The sequence below is a fragment of the Uloborus diversus genome, chromosome 3 (genome assembly GCF_026930045.1).
Source record: "Uloborus diversus isolate 005 chromosome 3, Udiv.v.3.1, whole genome shotgun sequence".
NCBI lineage: Eukaryota > Metazoa > Arthropoda > Arachnida > Araneae > Uloboridae > Uloborus > Uloborus diversus.
The window spans coordinates 120,518,479-120,544,807 of record NC_072733.1 but is presented as its reverse complement, the minus strand read 5'-3'; the positions used below and the strand labels follow the sequence as shown (position 1 = coordinate 120,544,807).

Here is a 26,329-nt window from a genome sequence, read left to right as displayed (position 1 = left end):
GGATCAGAATTGTTTTATATATTTTTTTCAAAGGAAAAAGTACTAAAAACAAAAAGAAGCTCTAATTTAATAAGTGGGGACTTGACCCCCCACTTACCCCCTCCTACATGGGCTCCCATGGTGCAATCACTGACAGTCAAAACTAAGCATAAAAAGCTAAGAAAAGTATCAAATTACACAAATTTCAAAGGAACGGCCATGGTTTTAAAAACATATTACACTGCTCGACATTGAAAATGCAACACCAAGAAGGAATGTTCAGAAATTTATGTAAATTTTGGAGTAGACGTATATTACTGAGTTATGTAAATGATGTGAAATGTGCAACTCTTTGATGCACGTGAAGTAAGATATAAGGGAAGGAACTTGCAGAATTTGCAATATTCGTGTCATTTCTGACTGGAGAATAATCGAAAAATTTTTGTTTCTGTCTTGGAGGGTACATGTAACACGAGAGAATGCCAGACCGCCATCAACGAAGGCACTTCATGCAGATAGACGATTTTACGAGGGTATGGTGATCAGACTGAGAACGGGAGGTTGATCCGTGCGTCAAATTGCAGCTGATACCCACATGGATGCATGCATGGTGTGCAAAAGATGGTTGGAACAACGAAGTGTGGCAAGATTGAGGGGTGCAGGGGCAGCCAGAGTGACGTCAGATCACGTGGATCGAAGCATCCACCGACAAGCTGTAGCAGACCCACAAGTCACTTGTTCCTCGATACTGCAGCAGGTGCAAGATACCCTGAATGCTCCCGTGCCAACCAGAACCATTTCCTGTTGTTTGGTCGCACATGGTCTGCAATCACGGCGTCCGCTAAGAAGACTTCCATTGACCCCACAACATAGACAGCAACGTTTAGTATGGTGCCGGACTAGAGGTACGTGGATGACAGAATGGCAAAATGTCGTATTCTCAGATGAATTCCGCTTCTGTTTATACAGCAGTGATAGTCTGCATGCCTGTGTGGCGTCGACATTGAGACATCTAATCCGGCAGTAACTGGAACGTCCCACTGCACGACAATATGGCATAATGGCTTGGGGTGAAATTGTACAATTCCATATCACCTCTAGTTTGTATTCAGGGCACTATGACGGCCCAACGATACTTGGCTAATGTGCTGCGGCTGGTGGCAATCCCTTACTTTTAAGGGCTACCTACTGCAATTTTTTAGCAGGATAACGCCTGACCACACAGTGCTCGCATCTGCCAACCTGCTCTCTGAAACACACAAATGCTTCTCTAGCCACCATACTCTCCTGACCTGTCACCAATCGAACGTGTGGGATGTGATTGAACGCTGTTTGCAGACTCTGTCCCTTCCACGTTCAGAAGACGAACTTTGGCAAATGGTTGAAAGGGAAGGGAGAGCCATTCCTCTGGACACCCTTATTGACTCTATGCGTAGATGTGTTTCTTCGTGTATCGCTGTCCCCGGTGGTCCTACATCCTACTGAGCCGACGCTGTTCTCGCTCTGTATTCTGCCTATCATTTTGAAATTAAGATCATTTATTATTCCTTGCTGTCTCTGTCTTTTTTCCAAATTTCATCACTTTCTGACCACTCCTTCTTGGTGTTGCATTTTTAATGTCGAGCAGTGTATTTTTTTCACAAGCAAAAGGTCTTACTATTCAACTTTTTACACTACACGTGATGAAAAAAAAAACATAAGAAATGAAAAAAAAAATGTTTTTGAGAAGTTCATTTTTACATGTTTGGTCTAACTTCAGGGACCTGGCAGAGGTCTCAATGTATTTAATTAGTCAAAAAAATTTTTAACAAACATTATATGTCAATACACAACTTTTCCCACCACAAACAATTTTTAAAATAATGCATAAGAAATTTTTTTTTTAATTTCAAAAAAAAAAAAACCCAATAATTTTTGCATATTTGGAACTTTTAAGGGATTAATAATATTTTGATTTACAAAAAAAAAAAAAAAATTACACCTGTATTTGATGCTAGTACACAACTTTTCCCACCACAGGCATTTTTGATTTTGAAAAAAGTTAAAATCGACCCACCCTAGTATAAAGGTTTTTTTTTTCCTTTTAGTATGGAACACTTATGTGAAAAAATAAGGTGAAGTTTCTTGATGGTAACATCATGCTATTTCAGAAATACATTTACACTAAAAAAATAAAATACTATTCTTTAAAAAATACTAAGCACTTTTCATAATGTACTCAAAAGGGCAAAATAACTTTTCTGGGCCAGAAAAGACAATTTAAGTATTCCTGTAGTTTTCAAGTATTCCAAGAAAAACACTTTAAAGAAAAGTGCGACTCATGTCATACAGAGAATGTCTTATCATTATCTAACTTTCAATCGTAAATTTAAATGTTGAAACATGCATATTTTTCTTAGTAGGAAAGATTGGTTTGAAATGACTTGAGCTGCACTTTTCTTCGTTTGTGGTTTTATTTTCTTGGAATAATTACAAAATACAAGAATACTAAAATTGCCCTTTCTGACCAAGAAAAGTGATTTTGTCTTTTTGAGTGCATTATGAAAAGTGTTTAGTATTTTTTAAAAAATTCTATTATTTCTGAATACAATATTTTCATGTTTATCTCTTTTTACTTTCAAGTTAGGTAACTTTTGAAATCAACAATAATAGTCAATAAGCATGTCATAATGATTTATAAAAAGTGCTATTATCATAGTAACTTTATACTACAGTGAAGCACTGTTCATACGTTTCTCTTTTATATATTTTTTTAAATTGGCCCCTGCCAAGTCGAATACACATTAGCCTATACCTGTTATATGTTTTTTACATTTGTACACTTTTTTCATACAGTCCCTTCAAAAAAGTATAAGTAGTGCTTCACTGTATTTACATGCTGATTATAAGAAATTAAGGACAATTTCTACTAGATAAAATTTAATTTTGATATGGAGTATTTAATAATTATATTTTTTTTAATTTAGCAATTATTTTCCCCTTATTTGAATTGCAATATATATATATATATATATATATATATATATATATATATATATATATATATATATATATATATATAGAAGTTTTTTTTTTCAGTTATTGTGTTTGAATTTTCCTTAGAAAACATAGAAAAAACTGATAATTATTTTAATTAAAACAATAGTAATGACTTTAAAAATATTGCATGTAGGTATACAGTAAATTAACATAATTTACTATTTTTATAAAATACACAGCCAAACCTCTTTTACAAAAAATTAAAAGGAACCATGCAATGGTGATTATTTTGGGTTAAACAGATTTTATCTACTCCCAATAAATTGCCAAAAAAAGTGAATTACTCTTGCAAGACCAACCATGTATTTCATGTGACGCAATGTTTTGCATTTAGGTTCTACGATTCATTTGCTTGATAACTACCAATATTAAAATAAATTATTGAATTTTCTCTGCTATCCAAATTTGAGTAGAATTTTGTGTCATAAAAATATAGATTGTATCTTAATCTACTTTTGTAGATTCTAGAATTTTTAATCTTAACCCTTTTTTGTTTATTTCCTTGCATTTGTAACCTTTCAACCATATTCCCAGTTACTGTATTATTTTCCATTTCATATTAATTTCCTGTATAACAATACTTATTATTGAAAAGCTGTTATTTCAGTATTTTTTTTTTCTTTATCAATATTTAAATTTGAAATTTGGTGCTATTATCTTAATCTAAAAACCAGTCTTTCATAATATAGACAAACGTGTGAATGGCGTTCGCAGAAAATGTTTGGCTCTGCAGAAATTTTTTTTAAATTGCTAGCATTAATATATATATATTTGTGTGTGTGTATACATATATTTCTGTTAGTCTTTTTCCAAAAAGCCTTTTAAAGTGCATGTGTGAAAAAAGTAATGGTTTTGGCAGTTTTCTTCAGTTTGAAAAATAAGCACAAACTTGATTATTGCAAAATAAATAAATGATTTAAAGCTTGCTTTTTTTTTTTTTTTTTTGGCTTCTTTTATATTTGAATATAGATTTAATTCTTTATTCATAGACATGGGTGCCATATGCAAAATTGTAAGGGGGTGGGGCTCAGATATTTTCTGCATGGTTTACAGGATATTTTCCCCATAGACACTGATTTCAGTACAGATTAGAGTTACTAAAGTTTGACATTTGTGATTAATTATTCATTAATGGCTGGAAAAGAAATGTTATTACATTTTTGCAAATAAAAGGTACTAAAAGCAAGGAAGTTCTAATTTCTAGGGGGGATGGGTTTCATCCTCCCTTGCCCCCTTATATGGGCGCCTTTGTTCAAGGGTGAGTAAGGCAAAATAATTATTTGCAGAAAATTTTTCAGTTAGTATTTGTGTTCAAAGAAAGCTTTCCATTTTATCTAAGTCTGCTAGACCTACCTTAAACCTTGTGTATCTCAAAAGTCAGTCTTATGAAGTATCAACATAATGGTAGTACAATTATTGTTGTATTATCTTCTGCTCAATAATGTAGCACAGCAGGCCTGCATATTGAATTACTAAACCAGTATAAAGTGCCTTCACGCATGGGCGGATTTAGGGGGGGTCAGAGGGGTGGCAATGCCCCCCCCCCCAGTTTTGGGAGGACTTTATGTAGTAACAACACATCTTTCAAAAATTAAAAAAAAAAATCATGATTTTTTCTTTTTTGAATAGGAAATTAAAGTTTATTTTTTCTTTTAAACTTAAAATAGCCGTTTCTTACAAAGTTTGAACAATACTGTACAAGTGTATAATCTACTACTCAATTTCAGAGACTGGAAAGTGCAAATTATTTATAGGTTCTAAAATCCCTGAAAAGAATTGGCGCAGTATAGCCTACAAGGGCTCTTGAACTAAAAACCCAATCTAACCAACCAAACCTTGAAAATAATTAGACAAGTCTTTGAAACTCCAAAGCAAAGTGTGCAATTTTATTTCTTATCAAGTGTATAAATTAAGAATTGTTCAAATGGGTAGTATGTTACTCTCTTGATACCTATTCTCTAAATCTGTGTACCATTTCTTTTAAAGTATTAACTTGCATCACAAAGCACTTTTAAAGCTTAAAACTTAAAAAACAATATTATTTGCCTATTGTTTCTAATTAACCCTTATAAGACTTCAAAATGCAGAATTTTATATCCATTTTAGAGAATTTCCTCCGGGGGAGTAACCCCCGGGCCCCCTAAAACTGGAGATATTCTATATCCCACTTAAAAGGGAGCACTGCGTTACTCTCTTAATACCAGCCCCCTCTCTTTTAAGGTCAATTTAAAAGGACAGCATGATTACACACAGTAATGAAAACGACACATAAAAAAGTAAAGAATGGCCTTACGCATCACAGAAAACAAACAAAAACATGGGGGGGAGGGCAATTAAAAATCCTGCCCCCCCCCTTCCTCAAGAACTCGAGTGGGAGAAAACTGGGGCAATTATCACACTGAAATAGTCTTTTCATTTATCACAAAACACCTAATCTCTGTTCTCAATGCATGGCATGTCACCTTGAAGTCCTGCAAACCTATACCGCTTGCACAGTTCATGAGTTTTAGAAATCAGGCTGTTCCCCCTGACAAATTGAACTTCAGGGATAACCTTTCTCATGCAGCAGCTGATGCAGTGCTAGACTTGGTCATCTCTGCCTAGAATCTTTTTGGATAATATTTTAGTTGAAAAATCAAAATACTGAAACACTTAATTTCTCATTTAAATTTAGCAGTTATAGAAGTAGAATTTTAAAATAAAATTTATGAAACCGAAGTCTCTTCATCCCAAGTTTTCAATAATTGTGTAATGATACTATGGGCACTGACTAAGTTTTTGAAATATTTATTGCAAATGCAAAAATTTATTCCCTTTTAAGATAGACAAATGTTGTTCAGAATGTAATACATGTTAATAATAAACAAGTTCTCAAAGAAGAAAAGAAACTAGAAAAAAAAGAAAGTTTCAAAAAGTTTATTTCATTTTCCCTCTCCACCCCTTTATATTTTATCAAGGCATTCAAATAATTAGTTGTTTTCATATATTTCTTTTATCTATCTAGGATTGGTGAAAGGCACAGAAAAGTTAAGTGATGCAACTTCCGGATCTTCATGAATATGATCAAATTTTTCTACTGTAATATATGTTTTCTGTAATATAAGTTTTAGTAATAAATTTTTTCTCACATAAATTGGTGTGTTTACTTTGATTGTTTCTTTTTCTTATGTGTTCAACATGTTTCATTTAAGCTTGCAAAATAAAATCTATGTGCGTATAAGAATGCAAAACTTGAAACAAAAGCTTTAAATAAAAATCATATTTATATAAATTTATTAAATAATTTTTTTATATAAATTATTTGAATATTATAATATTCAAATATTTTTTTTTTACTTTGCCGGCTTAATGCAGTGTGAAAATAAATTCATAATTGATAGTTTGTTGTATAAAAAAAAAAATCTTCAGGTGTTCTCAGAAAGAAGAAAAAGAAATCAATGCAAATTATTAACTTAAATTGATGTGCATTGTTAAATCCTGATATTGAGGATGAATAATAATTAGTAAATAAGTTAGTATTTGATAAATTAATTTTTGTGATAATGAATAATTGGGATTTTTTTATTAAGCTTCAAGATAATTGATGAGAATACGTGAAGTTTGGAAGTAGAAAATAGCTAGCAGTTATTATTTAAACAATATTTTTATATAAACCATTTTATTATTTTTAAAATTTTTAAAAATTGCTGTATGCAGCAATAACAGTCATTATTGATAGTGTACACTAAAAATGGTATCATATATGATATTACTTTCAGGTATTTCCAAAAGGAGCAAAAAATCTGTGTATTTTAACTCAGTAAACTTTGTAAAGACATAAAATTAGGAGAAAATTAGAAAACTAATCAAACAATATAAAATACTTACACACACACACACACACAAAAAAAAGGTAAGTAATTGTTTTACAAGTAGGCTTTTTTTTTTACAGGGATTGCTACTTATTAAGCTTCAAGGTAATGATCTAAAAATACAATGAAGATTGATTTTAGAAACATAGATTCAATACAAAATGTTTGAATAAATTGCTTTAAGTGTGATTGTAAAAGATTTGAAAATATTAGAACTGCATGAAGACTGCTGCATCTTAACTAAGTGTAGCTTAAATTGAATGTATGCTTGAAAGTCATACACTTAGCTTGATGGCAGAACCAGAATTGGTTCAAAAGAACGAAAAAAAAAATTCTTTTTAAATTTTCAATTTTTCCTTTCAAATTAAAGTTTAAAAAAAAAAAAAAATTGGTACTTTTTTTTTCAAATGAGAATGATTTAAAAATATGATGTTTTATAGCAATTTCAAACAAGAATATTTTACAGTTCAATAAATTATAAACTGGTATATATTCAACAAAAATTAAAGTCTTGCTCATTTAAAGTTTTATATATATATATAGTACGTGAAACACTTGGTATAGTCCAATTAACATCCTGGAAAAGGTCAATATATGAACGGCTATAGTTCGTAGGACATCTTTCGGACATTTGATATAGCCCATTTAACGTCCTGAAGAAGGCCAATATATGAACGGCTATAGTTCGTAGGACATCTTTCGGACATTTGAATTAGTCCGATTAACGTCCAGAGGATCGACTACAAAAAGCATGGTCCTAGACATCGCCGAAAAATGATCGACTGACATCATTTGGACAACCAGGGGATTAAGTTTTTTTTACGTCCTGAGGATCACGAAAGGCTTAAGTCCTCGGCTAGGCCGGACATCATAGGGACGAACTGGGGAAAAACACTTCGCGGACATTGAACGGTCCCTGGGATGTCCCTCGATGAGCACGGGATGAAATTCAAACGTCCAGAGGATAACCTAATGTTTTGAGTTAGTCCTGAAATGACGTCAGTAGGACGTCCAAAGGACAAAGTTGTGCTGTCTGGGATGCCTTTATAACTCTTGGATCTTTTCTTCAGGCATTTAGTATGGAAAATATATGTATATCATTTTTTAAGATTATCAGCACGGAAGCCTACATATGATTAACCTAAGGTCTCCACCTGACAGGAGCGCAATTTTGAAATGCAATCAATTTCTGATAATCTATGTTGATCGGAACCGAAACCAAATCGGATTATGCAGACTGAAGAGTAAAATTAAAAAGCAGAATTCAGTTTTATATGCAACTAAAAACAGAGAGATTAAATAAGCACGCAGATTTTAATAAAATGTATTTTTTATAATTCTCCTCCAAATCAAAATGGACAAACCCAAACCAGACTAGCAAATAAAGAAAAGCCAGATAGACAGGACTTGGATTAGTGGGGCTCTAATGTGCTCTTTCTATTGAAATTCCTACAAATCATGAGATCAAGCAATCTTTAAAAATTTATTAATGATCTCCACTCTTATTTATCAACTTACTTATTTTTAAAGGACAGAAAAGTCTTTGCTTAATAGTTTCAAGATAGTAAATTTGGATTTTAAATGAATTAAATTAAAAAAGCGTGATCATGACAGTAGGATGAACCAGATAACAGTGTGACTTTGCATATATGACACATAAATAAGGTTTCTACGCAAATGAATTATTTGTCAAATCAAAGAAACAAAACTGCTTGAGAACATAACTATAAGCTCATTTGTGTTTGTGAAAAGAAAGAATTAAGACATCCTCATGTAACAAAAATAATGCATAAAGAAATATTGCAGCGGTATAAGAAAAAGTGCATTCTTAAAATTCGAAATAGTAAACTAATATGTACTCATAAATTAAACTTTTTCTTACTTATCCTTCCAGAAGTGTCCAAGACTATCTGAAAATATGAATACAATAGTAAAAAGAAGCAATACTGCTTGAGACACTAGTCCGATTCGGGATTGATGAAGTTGTGATGAATCAGTTGCAGAAGATGAACCTTGAATAAACTCTCCTCGAACCTAAAATAACGTCATTTATATTCAGAAAAAAATTAATTCACAAAAAAACTACACCAGCTGACATGTCTAATTAGAAAGCCATACAATTTTCCGTACAAAAACATCCAAAGACAATAACATATTTCAAAATGAAAATGAAACATTAAATATTAGCTTACTGATATGACTACACTTAGAGTGGTTTTCTTGAATTTTAAATGACATTTTAAACTTAATTTAAATTTTCAATTGAAAACATAAATAATTCACTATTGTAATTTTCTGTGAAGTATGTGTTAAATGCAATATACCAACAGCTGGTCATGCTATTGCAGTGAAGTTCTGGCTTTAGCCATGGCTTAGGAGCAGTAACTTTCTTATGTGCTATATGTTTCAAAACATAAAAATATGAGCAACTAAAATAAAACAGTCAAATGCAGTATATATTAAAATAATTTCTAATTGGCAAAAATATTAAAATGTTTTCAAATTTTCAAGATGCAGATATGTTGAAATTTAAAGCGAGGGAAGCATTTTTTCTTGGACTGTTGGTTAGTTTCCCAAAAATAAATTTATTAATCATAAAAATGCAATAAGATAATCTAAAACAGCAATACAGTAGACCCTCGTTTACGCGGTTTAAGATTTGACACCTTTATTTTATTTTACGCATATGAGCAGGGGTGGATACAGAAAAATCTTTTGGAGGGGCACGAGAAACTGAATATATACCCCCCCCCCCGCCACCTTCGATGTTTCATAACAAAGTTTTAATGACTATTTTTAAATGTGCGTGTTTTTTTTTTATTATTTTTTTAGGATTCCTTTAGGTCAATGAGTCTACTTTTAAGTACATGAATATTATGCCCGAAAATCTTTGAATGTGGACGGAAAACATCTTTAACGTTCCAAGCCATTTAAATACTAAACCCAATATAATGTCACCGAGATGCTATACGAGCGGCTTCACTTAGGAACATTGTCATGATGATTATAACACGAGGGCAAGGTTATTAAATAAACCCATACCTCACTTTAGTTTTTAATTAATTTATAAAAAAAATCATAACTTCATAACATATAATTTTTACTGAAGAATTCAGAAACTATTTCTGTGTGAATTTCAAAACAGTTGCTGATTTGTTCTTAAAGCCATGATACAGCTGAGATAACATATATGTACTACATGCCGTTTCCATTAAAAATCATGGTTTTTCATAGAAACTACCATAATTTCTTTCATTTTGCATTTTTTATAAGCTGAAAAAGAAATCTATTATTTCGCAAATAGGCTCCTGGATCAAAATGACTCTTTTATGTGCGCCTACACATTTTAAAAAAATGCTAATGATTGATTCCATCAAAAAATTAGTGGATGAATCGCAATAATACGGTCCTTGAATTCGAAACCAGCGAGTTAAATGTATTCTGCAACTCTGGGCCTCTGACTCCAGTAAAACTTCTTTAGCAAACAAAAATGCTTTTTTTCAAAATATGCTGTATGTTTTGTGTTCTTTTTAATTAATTACATAAAAAAATGCAAAAGAAAGGTCAATTAAAAAGTTATAAATAAAATAGTGAAATTAATTCATCCTTTTGGGGGGGGGGCACGTGCCCCTGGGGGGGCCCCCCCTCTAAAATCTGCTACAGCATATGGGTTTCAGTTTTACGTGGATGCCGCAAAGCAAACAGATAAAATTTCCCCCTCTTTCAAAATCCAAACTCCCAAAGATTTCAGATTACAAGTAATAAATGTCTTTTAGCATGCTAATAATCAAGCTTGGGCGACATTGTATGCAATTGGTTCCACAGCTCTTTCCAAAAGTAAAATTATTACACTCACACAGTTCAGAAATCACTGGAAGAAGAACTTTTAGGCGTGACAAAGAAGGACAAAAGCAACGAGGATACCGACATTGATGACACAGAACCAAAAACTTTCAGATCGAAAATTTTGAGCCATTTCTTGACAGTAGAAATGAGCTTTCTGATTTGTTAGAATAGGAATATTCTATCATGGAGAAATGATCATGGATGGGTTAATGATCAGCAAAGAACTACAGAGAAAAATTCTTGACTGTCAAAAGACTATCATAGCCAGTTCCTTTTCAAAAGCACTTAATTATTCTGTGTTTCCTTTATTCATGTTGCGTATAGAAATCAGTATAAGTACACATTAAACTAATTTTACGCTCGGCTATCACTGGAATGAAGTCTACGGAACCTAACCCCTATTTAAACACTTATTAAGTCTTATTTTACGCGATTTTGATTTACATGACATTTCCGTGGAAGGTAACCCCTGAGTAAAACGAGGGTCAACTGTATGTTAAAATAACTTCCAACCATCAAACATATAAAAATAATTATAAGATATAAAAGGATTGAAATGCCAAATACAAGAAGCGATTTTCTCTAAGGTGCATATTAAATGTAAGCATGTATGGGGGCAGGGGCGGGGATTTATTTAAATTTAAAAATAAAATTATCTAACTTAAGGTAGCAAATGCACATAACCCTTAAAATTTATAAAAATATTAAAATATTAACAAGATTAAAGGATTGAAATTTCTCACATGGAAAAAATTTTTTTGCAAACCACATGCTAAATGTTGACTAGTTCCCCAAAAATAAATTAATCTATTAACTATGAAAATTTAAAAAATTGCAATACGTTGATCTAAGGCAGCATTCTATTAAAATAACTACCTAACATCAAAAATACTAAAATACAGTAAAACCTGTTAAGTTGACCTTGTTAGACAGGAACAGAATTAATATTTTATTCTTTTATAATACATATGAATCTTTATAAGTTCACCACAAAAGCACTGCACCGCAATTGGTCACCTTACACAGATTTCACTATATTTACAAGATGTAGGATTTAAATATCAAGCACAAGAAGCAATTTTCCAGCGAAGCAGGTGTTAAACATATCTGCCTTTTGATAAGCTAAAATGAATCATTAATTTTTATAACAGAAAATAAAATATGCTAATGGGAGCTAACACATTCAAAAATAACTTTTAACTGTCGAAATTATCAAAATATTTGTTTGATGCAAAAGGATTGCAACCTCAAACACAAGAACCAGTATTTCATGAAGTATGTAGTCAAAGTTGCAATCTGCAAGATGAAATGCTTTTTAAAAACAATTTAGCACAATTGAGGTAGTGAGAAACAAAGGGATGCACAAGTTGCAAAATTAAAAATTTGGAGATAACCTGTACACAAATGGTAGGTGAACCCCTCCTCTGTCTTGGGGCAAGATATAGTACTAGTAGCCCTGGTAGGTGCTGCTGTGCAGCATGATTTAGAAAAAAATTCAATGAAAGCCTACCTAAGACGTCATCGTTATGCGCATTTTACTCAAAACTTAAAAGTCCACTTACATCCCTTTGCTTCTCACTTCCTCAATTCAATGAACTTCTAAAGAATTTAAGTACAGTAAAACCTTTTGCATTGACGACCTTTGTAAGTTGACTGCTTTTGTCAGGAACAGAATTAGTCTTATATCATACATATTATCCTTTATACAATTCTGTTTGTGAAAACTGCAAGACCATGAAAGACTTAAGTGAGTGAGCTGAAAATTACAGGAAATGTATAATAGGACATGATATGCAAATGATTCGAATTGCAGACAGGTAGCGCATGCGTAAGCTGAGTAGCACCCTCTGAATGGTGGATCGAACTGAATATAAATATATGGCTGTAGCGAGGCGTGTATGATTATCGGTGGTTATATGCTAGAGTAAACGTTAACTGAATCGTTACTATGCCTCTTCCTCGAAAGAAAGCGAAACTTGAGCAAATTTCGGAGTTTGAACGAGGCAGAATCTTCGGCCTTCGTGAAGCTGGATTGTCTTATCGTGCAGTAGCCGTTTATGTGCAGCGTAACAGCAGCACAATCATGCGTGTTTGGAAGCAGTGGACGGACGAGGGTCGGACAGCTCGGAAATCCGGGAGTGGACGCCGAAATGTGATGCCAGCTCGCGATGACAGACACCTGGTGCGTATGGCGCTGATAAACCGCACAGCTTCTTCTAGACAATTGGCAGCACAGTGGTCAACAGCTACAGGTGTTTCATTGTGTGCTTCATCAATTCGGAGACGTCTGCTGCAGCATGGACTGCTCGCACGGATTCCTTTATACAGAATTCCTCTCACGCAAAACCAATGCCGCCTGGGGCTACAATGGGCCAATGTGCATAGGAGCTGGCATGCTAATTGGCAGCAGGTCGTCTTTTATGACGAATTCTGATTCAATTTGTGGCACCATGATGCCAAATTCATTTCAGGCGCTATGCCAGTGAACGGCACATTCCGGAGTGCATTATCGAACGCCACAGTGAAGGAACACCCGGAGTTATGGTCTGGGGTGCCATAGCATATCATGGACGATCACAATTGCTATGAATTGTGGGCAATTTGCACAGTACCTGATACATAAACTAAGTTTTACAGCCCCAAGCTATTTCTTTCCTGCAAGGTTTGCCAGGGGCTGTATTTCAGCAGGATAATACCCGTCCACATATCACCAGGACTGTCAAATTTTATCTTGATTTGCAGTAGGTACAGCTTCCTCCTTGGCCTGCATATTCCCCGGATATGTCACCGATTGAACATGTGTGGAATTTCGTTGGGAGGCCTCTCACTCCTGATCCTCGTCCTGTTGCTTCGACAGATGAACTTTGGTTGCGCATACAAACAATATGGAATACTCTTCCACAGGCAGATATTCAAACTTTCTTTCACTCCATGCCGAGTCGTGTAACAGTTCTTATTGCGACGCGTGGTGGCCACACAAAATACTAATTTCCATCTCTTTTTATTATTTGTTTGGTTTGAAAATGCATTCATTTGTACCATTAGCACTTAACTGCGTATTAAATTTCATTCAACTATGATGCTTCCTTCATTGTGTTGCAATTTTTTTCAAACAGGAATGTAAGTTGACCACAAAGATGCTGCACTTCAAGTGATCAACTTACAAAGGTTTCATTGTACAAGAATTATAAGCTTTACAAACTTTTTCAACATTTTCGGACAGTTAAAACTTTTTTTCGAGCATTTTTCAAGACTTTTAAAAGAATATGTATCCGGAGTTTCCTGAACTAATTCAAAAAAGTATATTGTTTAGTGAACATTTCCAATCTCGAAACTTCCTTTGGTACAACTTAAAACCCTAGTTCACCAAACAAAGGCTGTGTGATAGTGGCTGGCATAACGTCACAAGATGTTTAAGATATAGCAGCCAAAGTTCACGGTCTCCTTTGTGTATTAACGCATGTAACAATGAATTTTAAAGAAAGCTAGCAGTTAAAGCATGTCTGAATTGATGAAAAATATGTAAACAACATTCAATTTTATACCTTTACCTTGCAACTGTAAAATAGGGCAAAAAAAAAAAAAAAAAAAAAACTCTACCGCCAGAACTTGCCAGTTGGCAGGTATAAAAAACTGAGATTCTGTTACATTTACCTTGAAATAAACTTCCACACCATAAATTAAGAAAAAGACGACTACAACCAGCATCAAGACAGCATAACATCCATGAAAGATATTAATAAATAGGCTCTGCAAAAACAAAAAAAGTGAAAAAATAAATAAATGAGCAAAAACTAGAACATTATAATATTTACTTCCTGGATTCATATTATAACTATTGATGAAATGTAATGAAATAAAGCTTGAGTAATGACACATCTTTCGGTTGGATCTGCACAAGTAATGCTACAGTGATGTTTTAAGTAAAGGGCAGATGGATTGAGAACAATCATAAAATTGGTATACAATGAATATCTAGGACAGTGGTTTCCAACCTGGGGGTAATTGCCCCAAAAGAGAGGATTTGGTCCTTCAAGGGGATGACAACTTTTTAAGTGTTGATAGGGGGAGATGAGTACTTAAAAGATAAAATAATTTTCATAAAAAGCCTGCAAATATTGAAATTCAAAATGCATACAAAACAGATTGTTCAGATTTCACACAAGGAATATCAAGTTAAAAAAGAAAAAGTCTGGAGCTTCTTCCTCCTCAGTCCAACCACAAAGGAAGTATTGCAGCAATCAACACCAATTTTTATGAATTTTCAAATTTCATTTTTTAAAAAATTTTAAGTGCCAATGCTTGTATAATCCCCCAAATTCTAATTTAAAAATGAAATTTTCATAAAAAATGTACTACTGTTTTAGAACATCATTGATTCTCTAAGTAAAGTATTTCCCTTCAGTTTGTTTTGTGAAAGGTGAATAACAAACATAAAAAAGGTATTTCTATTTATTCTAAATACAGTTTATTAGCCACATGGGTGCAAGTTTGATGACATGTTCAAGACGGAAAATATTTTGAGCCTCCCCCCCCCCATGCATGCTCAAAGAAAAATTTATGAGCATAAGTGTTGTAGATTTTGACTATAACCGTTTTGGAATCTGTGTTTAATTTGAATTTTTCGCTTTTGACTTTTCTAACAACATGGACCTAGTTTAAATTGTAATATTTAAGCGTTTTAATATTGTAGTTCCAAAAAATTAAGAAATAACCAATAACGTGGTGTCTGGGGGGGCTCTCCAGAAATTTTTTTAAATAGAAATCCAAAAGATGCAAGGCTAGGCCATTTTAGTAAAGTTCAGTGAAAGGAGGGGTTCAGGAACTCTTTTATATCAATTTTGTCAAACTCATAGTCCCAAAATCACAATATTGGGCAATCTTCAAAAATATTATAGAAAGAGGGGGGGGGGGGGCACTGGCTCTCCCTGAAATTGAAGCTTTGAAGATTTTGAAATTGAATCTTTAAAAACGAAATTGTACTCCATCTTTCATAACATTTATACGCTTTTTGAATGCATTATTGAAGGGATGGAGTTTCAGAACTCTCCTTCGGCAATATTTCGAAATTGAAGTCCCAAAAAACGCAATGTTAGACGATGTTGGATGATGTTAGGGGTAAAAGCTTTCGGGACTCCAAACCATTAATTTTTTGCCGATCGTAAACCTTTTTATTGCAGCAATAAAGTCGCTCGAGACATAAGATTTTTACTTTCGCAACATAAATTAGCTCTGATCGGAAAGTCTACCCAAGATAGTGCGAACAAACTAGAAAAGAAGGAAAGGTAGTTGAAGGGTATGGGCGATAAATGAGCTGGCACCATCCCCCCCCCCCCAACACACAGTCTTCATTTGTAAAAGAATTCTTTTATATGATAGCAGGTGGTAAAATTAGCAATTAAAAAAAACAGCTTCAGTGAAGTAGATGCGCTTTTTAAACGAGGAACACTATCTAACATTCATTAATTTAAAAAGCAATAAGGGAACTGAATCCTCACCCAAGAAAGGGCCCCCAAATCATGTCCCCCAAAAGGCACTCACAGGGATCTGGCCAGAGGATATTTGGGTCCGTTAACGGACCCTTCACAAAAATCCGATCAACCAAAACGGACCTTTCACAAAATCCCGATCAAACAAAACGGACCCTTCACAAAATTCTGATAAACAAGATCGGATCTGTCACAAATTGTTTATTGAAAGAGCAAATCTGAAAGCAAAATAACGCATATTTCTGTGTATAAATCGATAATTTTTGGAACCTTTTTTTAAGTCAAATTAGAGGGATCAGCTTATACAAAATCGGCTAATTTTGAAAAAAAAAAAAAAAAAAATCGGCACTCTTGCAATTCTCCTGCAAGCGATAAATAATTGCTACTGCCAAATAAATATAATGGTTGTTTTGTAGTAAGTTACCGCCCTAAAGCTCCGGATGGAATAACTGAGCTGGCGGTGTAGTTTATAATGGTTGTTTGTTTTATCACAGCTAATTAGCAGCGGTGTTGTAAACTTTTCTGAAAAGGCATTGGTAAGCACTTTTCTCCGCTCATGATTTAACAAACAATAATAATATGTATCTGCGAAATGAACTTAGAACTGCAAAGGGATAGTAAGGGTGAGGAAAAAATATGATCGCTTCAGATAGGGTTACCAAATTCAAAATTATCACCACTTAGCGTCTGGCGTTGAACCTTTATAATGACTTGATTAGAAAATATTCTCATCATTTTGCCAGCTTGTCAATATTTGCATTTTTACGGTGCAGTGCGATGTTTAATTGTTATTTTGGGAGAAAATTATATGGGTTTTGATTTTTCGATGCTAACAAGGATGATTAACTTTAAATAAACTCTTTTAATTACCGTTTTTTTTTTCTTTAGATGTCTACATTTTGAAATATGCAATCTTTTAACATCCAATATGAGAATCATATTTTGTTCTTTTTTCAAGCTAACTTCGCTTTATTAGGAGTCAAATAAATGAAAAGTCTCTTTATTTCTGTTAGAACTCTCATTTCAAGTTTTTAAAGCAAAATTCCATTTTCTGTTATGAGTCAAAAATGAAAATGCTGAGATGGTTTGTTTTATTTTATTTTTTGGGTCAACTGTGTCCACAGATATTAATGAAATGGTTATCATAGGACTCTAAAATGCAATTTTAAAATAATTTTATCAAAAATATTTCTTTTACAAGCCGTTTTTATACTTTTGATGCCTTCACTTTGAGAATTGCGATCTCTTTGCATCCGATATGGGATTCCGATTTTTCGAATTTTTGATGATTATTACGCTTTTTTAAGAGGTAAACAATTGAAATATCTTTTTATTTTTGTTAAAATCAGGGAATTTATAAGCTTTAAACGAAATTCTGTGCTTTTTAACAGTGTCTTGGGTCAAAAAGTTGAATGCAGAACCCTATTCTGAATTTTATTTATTTATATTTTTGTTACAATTATTTTAAATACTATACAGAAATATATCTAGTATAATTTAACATAATGTAGAATGTTAGATAAATATTGATACTTGAAAGAGCGATGACCCCCCCCCCCCCCCCCCCCGCCGCCAAATGTCAGAAAAAAAATCCAGTATGATTTTCTCGACATAGAAGAGGAAAACACTCAACTTTAAGTTTAATTGATGCAGTTTTGTGCCATCTCTAAGTTCTAAAATTTCGTTTTAACAAAAAAAATTTTTTTTTTTTTTTTTTTTTGCGAAATTTTTTGATTTTTTCACAAAATTAATTCATTTTTCACAAAATTATTTGATTTTTCACAAAAAACGGACCCTGCGAAAAATCCTGGACAGACCCCTGTCAAATACAGCCTAAAGTAGCGTTTTAAATATTTCAACATCGAAAAATTGTCGGAAGAGAACTCCCGAACCACTTAAATTCACCACAAATGTCCTTAATTTGAAATTTTAAGGCTTCAGTTTCTACATTTTTTTCAATCAACAGTACCCCCCCCTTTACCTATATAAAGGGTGTCCCAAAATTAATGCAAGATTTGAATTTGCCACCATTTTTTCCATAAATTGTTGGCAGCCATGAAAAAAGAACAATTTGACAGTTGATAGTTTAGGGTTAGTAAAAATGGGGTGTTATTGTACCATACAGCTAGAGAGAGTGAAACATTTCAATTATTGCATCAGGCATTTCCTGGTCGCGTACTCTCTCATTTCGGTCATCAGAATTGGCACCCTAGATCATGTGATTTAACATTTTTAAATTTCTTCTTATGGGGTTATTTGAATTCAAAGGTCTTTGTCAACAAGCCCACAACCACCCGTGCATTACCGTGTTGCGATACCGAGCGCCAATAACAGTAACTGCTTGACCAGCCTCAACTTTCATTATTTTTGAAACAATTGTTCAATAATGAAAGCGCGTTATTGTATCATATAACGCTCCATTTTTGATTACCCTAAACTCTCAGCTGTCAAATTGTTCTTTTTTCAGGGTTGCCAACCATTTATTGCAAAAATGGCGGCAAATTCAAATCTTGCGTTAATTTTGGGACACCCTTTACATGACTTATAACTGCCTAAAAGTTTTAATACTTTAATTTTGGTTAAATTTTTGCCAGAAGCTTCCGACTCCCTTCCCACTTAAGTCATCCAAAGATAGGCCAAAATAGGAGTTCTTAAAACTTCAAAAACGAAAATTTTCGGGCTAGGCAGCGGAATACCCCCTTCTCCTTGTGTGAAGCAGGCACACTAAAGGCAGTGTAAGTTTGTGAATAAGATTTATTTTTCTATTCAAAGAGCAACTCCCCTCCCCACATCGCCAAAGACAACCCCAAGTCCCAAAAACTTCAATTTCGAAAATGTTTCGAGAAAGACCCCTGAATTGCCTAACTCTTAATTCACTCAAAAATAGCCAAAATAGCATTTCAATACTTCAGCATAGAGAAATTTTTGGGGAAGAGACCCCCACCCCCAAACTCTTTCCACTAAATCTAATAAATTTGACTTAAATTTGCGGTTCCGCTTTTCATTACCGAAGTTTTTGCAACTTAATTTCTAAAATTTATGGAGCCTTCGAATATTAGCCTTTGAATTCTCTCTTCTTAAGTCCCGCAAAGATTACCTAAAGCAGAGTTCTGAATACTTCAGCTTTGAAGGGGGAGGACCCCAAACCCCACCCTCAATGTTCATTAAAGATGGTATAAAGTTGCGCTTTTAAGACTCCAGTTTTGGAATTTCGCCTAAAGGGGGAAGGGGGACCCCCCCTCGACATTGCCAAAGACAGCCTAAAAGTTTTAAGACTTCAATTACAAACATTTTTCGGGAGTGGGGTCCCAAATACCCTTTCTTTTAAGTCATTTTAGTAGAGCCTTAAATAGTTATTAATGCATCAAGCTACAAAACATTTTGAGGTTAGAACACCGAAACCATCTCTCATAAATTCACCAAAGATTGCCTAGATTAGTGTTTTTAAGACTCCCGTTTCCGATTTTTTTTAAACCTCACCTTTCCCACTTTTACATCATTAAAGACAGATTAAACGTTTTTGACCTTTTTTTATAAGAGTTTGCAGAGGAAATATCCCAAACCACTCCTAGCTTCAAAAATGGCTTAAAATTAAGTTTTTCGATTTTTTATTCTGGCGCCCTTGAGTAGACCCCCCCCCCCCGGCCCCTCTTAGATTCTCCAAAATATAAATGTGTTAAGACTTCAGTATCGTGGGTTAGTTTGCGGACTTACCCTCTTTGCAAGAGCAGCGTTTTATTCGCAAACTCGTGCTGCCATTATTTTTCTCGTTTCCTTTCTCTCCCCCCCCTATTTACATGCTAGCGAGTGTTAGATTGAAAGTCATTGGAATTTAGTAATTCTTCAAGTCTTAGAATATTTTATCAGAAACATGTCGGTGTTTCAAACCAGCTTGAAATTTGCCTCCGATACTTTCCAAAATTCCAAATTCTTCTTAAAATCTTCAAAATTCCTGCTAGTTCGCGTTTTACCTGGTATGTGGATGCCCTTTGATGTGGCGTAAACATTTCATCCATGGGTGCAAGTTTGGTGATGTGTTCAAGACGGAAAATATTGTCAGCTCCCCCCCCCCCCCCTGCCTGCATGCAGGCTTACGGAAATATTTATGTGTGTTAATGTTGTAGATTTTAAGAATGCCAGTTTTGGAATCTGTGTTTGATTTAAATTTTGTAATATTTAAGCGTCCAAAAAATCTAAAATCCGGCAATAAGTGGAGGGAAGGGGGTCTGGGGGACTCTCCCCAGAAATTTTTTTAAATTGAAGTCCAAAAAACGCTACGGTAGGCCATTTTGGTAAAGTTCAGGGAAAGGAGGAGCTCAGGGACTCCTACATCAATTATTTCAAACTGATAGTCCCAAAATAACAATATTGGGCAGCCTTCAAAAATATTAGAGAAAAGGGGGGGGGGTGCTCTGGGCTCTCCCAGAAATCGAAGTTTTAAAAATGAAATTGTACTCCATCTTTCATAACGTTTATACGCTTTTTGAGTGCACTATGGAAGGGATGGAGTTCAGGAACCCTCCTTCGGCAATTGTTCGAAATTGAAATTTCAAAAACGCAATTTTGACGATGTTGGATGATGTTATGGGTAAAAGCTTTCGCAGCGCCGCACCATTAGTTTTTGCCGATCGTAAACATTTTTATTGTAGCAATGAAATCGCTTAGGACATTAGGTTTTCACTTTTGCAACAGAAATCAGTTCTGATCGGATCGGAATGTCTATATAAGATAGCGCCAACAAACCAGAAATGAAAGAAAGGTGGGGGAAGGGTATGGCCAACTAAAAATGATAATGAATTGGCACCATTCCCCCCCCCCAGTCTTTATTTGAAAAGGAATTCTTTAATAAGATAGCAGGTCGTGAAATTAGCAATAAAAAATCGCTTCAGTGAAGTAGATATATTTTTTAAACAAGGTATCCTTTCCAATACTCATTAATTAAAAAAAGAAATAGGGGAACTGAATCCTAACCCCAGGCAGGGCTCCCGAATCACATCCCTCTTAAGGCACTCAAATAGCCTAAAGTAGCGCTTTAAATTTTCAGCATCAAAACATTTTCGAAAGAGAACTCCCGAAACCCCTTCTCTGAGTTCACCACAAATGTCCTAAATTTCAATTTTTAAGGCTTCAGTTTCTAAATTGTTTTGTAGGAATAATACCCCTCTTACCTAAACATGACTTATGACAGCCTAAAAGTTTTAATACTTTAATTTTGGAAACTTTTTGAATGAACCTTCCTACACCCTTCCCCCTTAAGTCATCCATCAATTGGAGAGCCCAAAACAAAGCTCTTAAAATTTTAGAAACGAAAATATTTCGGGCTGGGGTGCGGAATACCCCCCCCCCTCATTGTGTTTACTAAACGCTGTGTAAGTTTTTGTTTAAGATTTATTTTTCGATTGAGAGAGCAACTCCCCTCCACACATCACCAGACAACCCAAAGTTTTAAGACTACAATTTCGAAAATGTTTCGAGAAAGACCCCTGAATTCCCTAACTCTTAACTCACTCAAAAATAGCCAAAATAGAATTTCAATACTTCAGCATGAAGAAATTTCCGGAGAGAGAGACCCTCCCCCCCCTTCCCAACTCCTTCCCCTAAGTTCACTAAATTTGCGGTTTCCCCTTTTCATCACTGAAGATTTAAGAATTTAAATTCTAAAACTTATTGAGAGAAAGCCTTCAAATTCCCTCTTCTTAAGTCTTTTAAAGATTACCTAAAACTGAGTTCTGAATACTTCAGCATTGAATATTTTTTGGGAAACGGGAACCCCGAACCCCAAGACGGTCTAAAGTTGCTCTTTTAAGACTCCACTGTCGGAATTTCGCCTAAAGAGAGCCCCTTCTCTCTCTCTTGACATTGCCAATGACACCTAAAAGTTTTAAGTCTTCAATTACAAACACTTTTCGGGAGAGGGTTCCAATGCCATTTCACTCAAGTCCATTTAATTATAGCCTCAAATAGTTTTTAATACATCAGCTACAAAACATTTTCATGTTAAAACACCAAAACCATCTCTCATAAATTCACCAAAGATTGCCTAAATTAGTGATTTTAAGACTCCAATTTTTGATTTTTTTTAAAACCTCGCCCTCCCCCCCTTTTACATCATTAAAGGCAGCCTAAAACTTTGACTTTTAAATTTTTAAGAGTTTGCAGAGGAGAAATATCGAACCACTCCTAGCTTCAAAAATGGCTTTCAATTCAGTTTTTCGATATTTTATACTGTAACCCTTGAGTAACACCTCCCCCCCCCCTCTTAAATTGTCCAAGATATCAACGTTTTAAGACCTCAGTATCGTGGGTTAATTTGCGAACTGATTACCCTCTTTGCAATAGCAGCTTTTTTCGCAAATTCGTGCTGCCGTTATTTTTTTCCTTTCCTTTCGCTCCCCCCCTCCCATATTTCCATTCTAGCGAGTGTTAGATTCAATGACATTGGAATTTAGTGACTCCTAAAGCTTTGTCAAAAATGCAGGAACAGTTGCCCATCAGTGTTTCCAACCAGCTTGAAATTTCCCCTCGATTATTTCCAATATTCCCAATTTTATTGAAATATTCAAAATCCCTGATAGTTTCCGTTTTACCTGGTATGTGGACGCCCTTTGCTGTGGCGAAAACATTTCATCCTGTCAGCAATCACTCTCAATTGGTGATTCAGATTCAACTCTAAGACATTTATAATTTTCATTTATGCGTGTAAAGTTTGCAAAAAAAAAACCGCAAATGAAAAAAAAACGAAAGAATGATCGAAAATAGCATGAGATAAGGCTAAATTTTCAATTAGAGCCGATTGTTTCGAAAAATCAGGGAGAATAGCGAGCAACTCCTCGGTCGGCAATGCAGTGAGTTGGAAATAATAGAGCTATACCTAAAAAAAAGTCAAACGGCGCGAGTAGAAAAGCCACTACTCCAAAAGCACGTTGCAAACAAAACAAGCCCATGGCGGAAAACCGAGAGAATGTCGATGTAAATTCGCGGTTATGGAACGGTCCAGTAATAAAAGCATACTTTTCAAACACTCAATTTTTCTTTTTTAAGTAAAAACTGAAAGAAAGTCATCGAATTTCTTTCCGTCCCGACCTCCGTCTCGGAAATTTGTCCAAGACGGAAATCCGTCCTGAGACGGAAGGTCTTGCACCCATGATTTCATCTCGTCAGCAATCACACTCAACCGGTGAATTAAAAACGCACATATTTTTCATTTACACATGTAAAGTTAGCAAAAAAAAACGAAAGGATGATCGAAAAAATAGCAAGTGAAAAATAAATACGAAAGGCGATCATTTTGAAAAATTAGAATAGCGAGCAACTTCTCGGTCTGCAATGCAGTAAGTTGGAAATAACAGAGCTGCTTAAGAAAAAGTCAAAAGGCTTGAGTCTAAAAGCCACTCCTCCAAAAGCACGTTGCAAACAAAACAAGCCCATGGCGGAAAATAGAGAATGTCGATGTAAATATGTGCTTATGGAAAGGTCAAGTAATATTAAAGCATATTTTTCAAACACTCCATTTTCTTTTTTTTTAGTAAAAACTGAAGCAAAGTCATCGAATTTCTTTCCGTCTCGACCTCCGTCTCAAATTTTGTCCAAGACGGAAATCCGTCCTGAGACGGAAGGTCTTGCACCCATGATTAGCCAATTTCATTTTTTGTTACATACATTCTATCTCAAACTAAAATTAGTCATTTATATCTTCAACAGCATTAACGTTCACCAGTGCCAACTTATGGTTTCCCCTCCCCCAAGTAAAAGGAGGGGAGGGGTGGGGCGATAGGAGTCGGTTTACCTCTGAAGTGGGGCGATTGGCTCAAAAAGGCTGGGAACCACTGAGCTTGGAGGTTTGTACTAGTATTTAAAATTTATATACAGTGAAATCCTGTTACAACAAATTTCAAGGAACCAAATTTTGTTTGTCATAACGGGAGTTTTATAGTAATGGAATTCCAGTAATGTAATAGAAATTAAATCAGGGCTGAAATTGTGTTTCCTTGTAACAGGATTTCACTGCATATATATGTATACAATACATATATATGTATACAGTTGATTCTCTATTTAACAACTTTCAAGAGACCTCAAAAAATCCTTCTTTAGTAGAATGCGTCCTTACATAGAAGGCTTTTAAAACTACATGAAAAGTCATCTTTAAATAGAGAAAGTTGTTAAATAGAACGCCGTTAAACAGAGAACCAACTGTATATAAGGCCTATTCTTTACTTCAATATGTTTATCAAGCTCCAAAAAGTCTTAGCTTGAGACTAATTTGTATTCCCCCCCCCCCCATTAGTAGCGTTGATTCTCATTGAAAGTCAGAATGATCTCAACTTTGTGTTATAAACAGTACCTCCACTTTAGTGCTGATAACAAGCGCATTGAACAATAAAAAGTAAGTTTCCAAATTTTCAAAATAATGCTTGTAGCAGTTTATACAAATCTTGAATGTTGTTCATAGTAGGTGAACATTTTCATAAAAAGTCTATGAGAGCATGACTTTCTTTTAACACACAATTTTTTTGTGCATTACCTGAAAATAATTGAATTCAGCTAGGATGACCATAACTAGTTTTTAGTATGATCATAACTAAGCGAGTGGGACCATAACTGGCCAAATCAGTGTATTCTAATCGATTTCAAAAAACACACATATATATCCTTATTGAAAATATCACAGCTAAAAAAAGTGAAATTTTTATGTTCTAATAATTTAGAATTAAGAATTGAATGAATACCTTTGTGCTTAAAATTAAAATAAGATATGACAAGGTTTTATCGCACAAAGTTGGAGATTACAACATATGTGTCTCGTCATTACAAGGAATGGCTTTTTCAATTAAAGGAAGGCTTTTGTCAGATGTCATTTCATTCATAAGCTCACTGCTTTTGAAACCTCAAAACATGTGCATATAATAATCTGCAATTCTGTGGGACAAAACATTGTTATATTTTATTTTAATGTTATAATTAGTTTTCCCATGAACAAGAACTGCAACATTTGTATCCAAATTGAAAAAAAAAATATATCTTTTGTGAAATATTTTGAATTCTTTGTTCTTGTGATTAGCTGGCAGTACTTTTTAGGATTAATTATAATGATTTTCATGAGTTATAAATATAAAACATTCAAAAATATTGTCGTCACAGAGGAACAGTAAGATGTCTAAAAAAAGAGAGAGAGAGAGAATGAGTTTGGGTCATGCTCTTTTTCTAAATGTGCCTTTATTTAATGGACCACTTAGCTATTCATATCTTTTGAACATAAAACATGACTTTGTGTTGCAGAAGTTTTAACATTCATCTTAGTTTAAGGCAACACTAGATTAACCCAAGTCTCTCTTTTTCCTCATATCCTACTGTTGCTCTAAAGCAAAGATATATGAAATGAGTTCATAACATACTGGTTCTATATTTGAAAACTGTAGGAGTAACAATTCGGCCAATAATAGAGAGTATGTAATAATATTGAAAAGGACAAAGCCTAGCAGAGATTTACTCAGAAATCCAGGTTTCTCAAATGTCAGATCCCGAAGGTGGAAAACCTAAATAAGGAATGAAACATATTACACAATTAACTCTTTTTTTTTCATAGTTAACTCCATATCTTAATAGACATTAAAAGTACAAACATAATAATAAAACTTATGTAAGAAGCAGGAAGACTTTTTTTTAAACAAATCTTTACAAATTGAAAAAAAAAAAAAAAAAAAAAAAAAAACAAATAACCATCTGATTAAGTATGCCTTATTATAGCAACATCTGATTAAGTATGCCTTGTTATAGTAATCTTTTCAAAGGGCTTCTTTTCTTTCTTAAGTCAGGAATACAGTGAAACTTCTATGAATGGTAACCTCCATTAATGACTAGTTTTTCAAATTACAGATTTTTGTTTTTCAAACCACAGATTTTTGCCTCCTAGCGACTCACGTGTTTGTTAACGTTCTCTCCTACCTATTGAAAAAATTATTTTACTTTCCTTTTTACATACTATTTTTTTCTCTCCAAATAAGGGTTTTAAAATATTGTACGAAATTCAGGCACTGATCAGTCAAGAAGAAAGTGTGTCTGAAGAATTGGTTCAACAGAAAGATACTTGGATTACAGTTTCTCCCCCCTCCCCATAGAAATCAT

General features: G+C 34.1%; 1 protein-coding gene across 2 annotated transcripts in view; it reads right to left on the bottom strand.

Moving 5' to 3' along the window:
- Positions 1 to 8,747: 8,747 nt before the first annotated feature.
- Positions 8,748 to 26,329, bottom strand: part of LOC129218215 (uncharacterized) — a 90,811-nt gene continuing 73,229 nt past the window's right edge. For both annotated transcript variants that reach the window (XM_054852433.1, XM_054852434.1), the window contains 3 exons: positions 25,600 to 25,740; positions 14,370 to 14,465; positions 8,748 to 8,903 (listed from right to left, as the gene is read on the bottom strand). In XM_054852433.1, coding sequence (XP_054708408.1) covers positions 8,748 to 8,903; positions 14,370 to 14,465; positions 25,600 to 25,740 — 393 coding nt within the window. The remainder of the gene's footprint in view (positions 8,904 to 14,369; positions 14,466 to 25,599; positions 25,741 to 26,329) is intronic.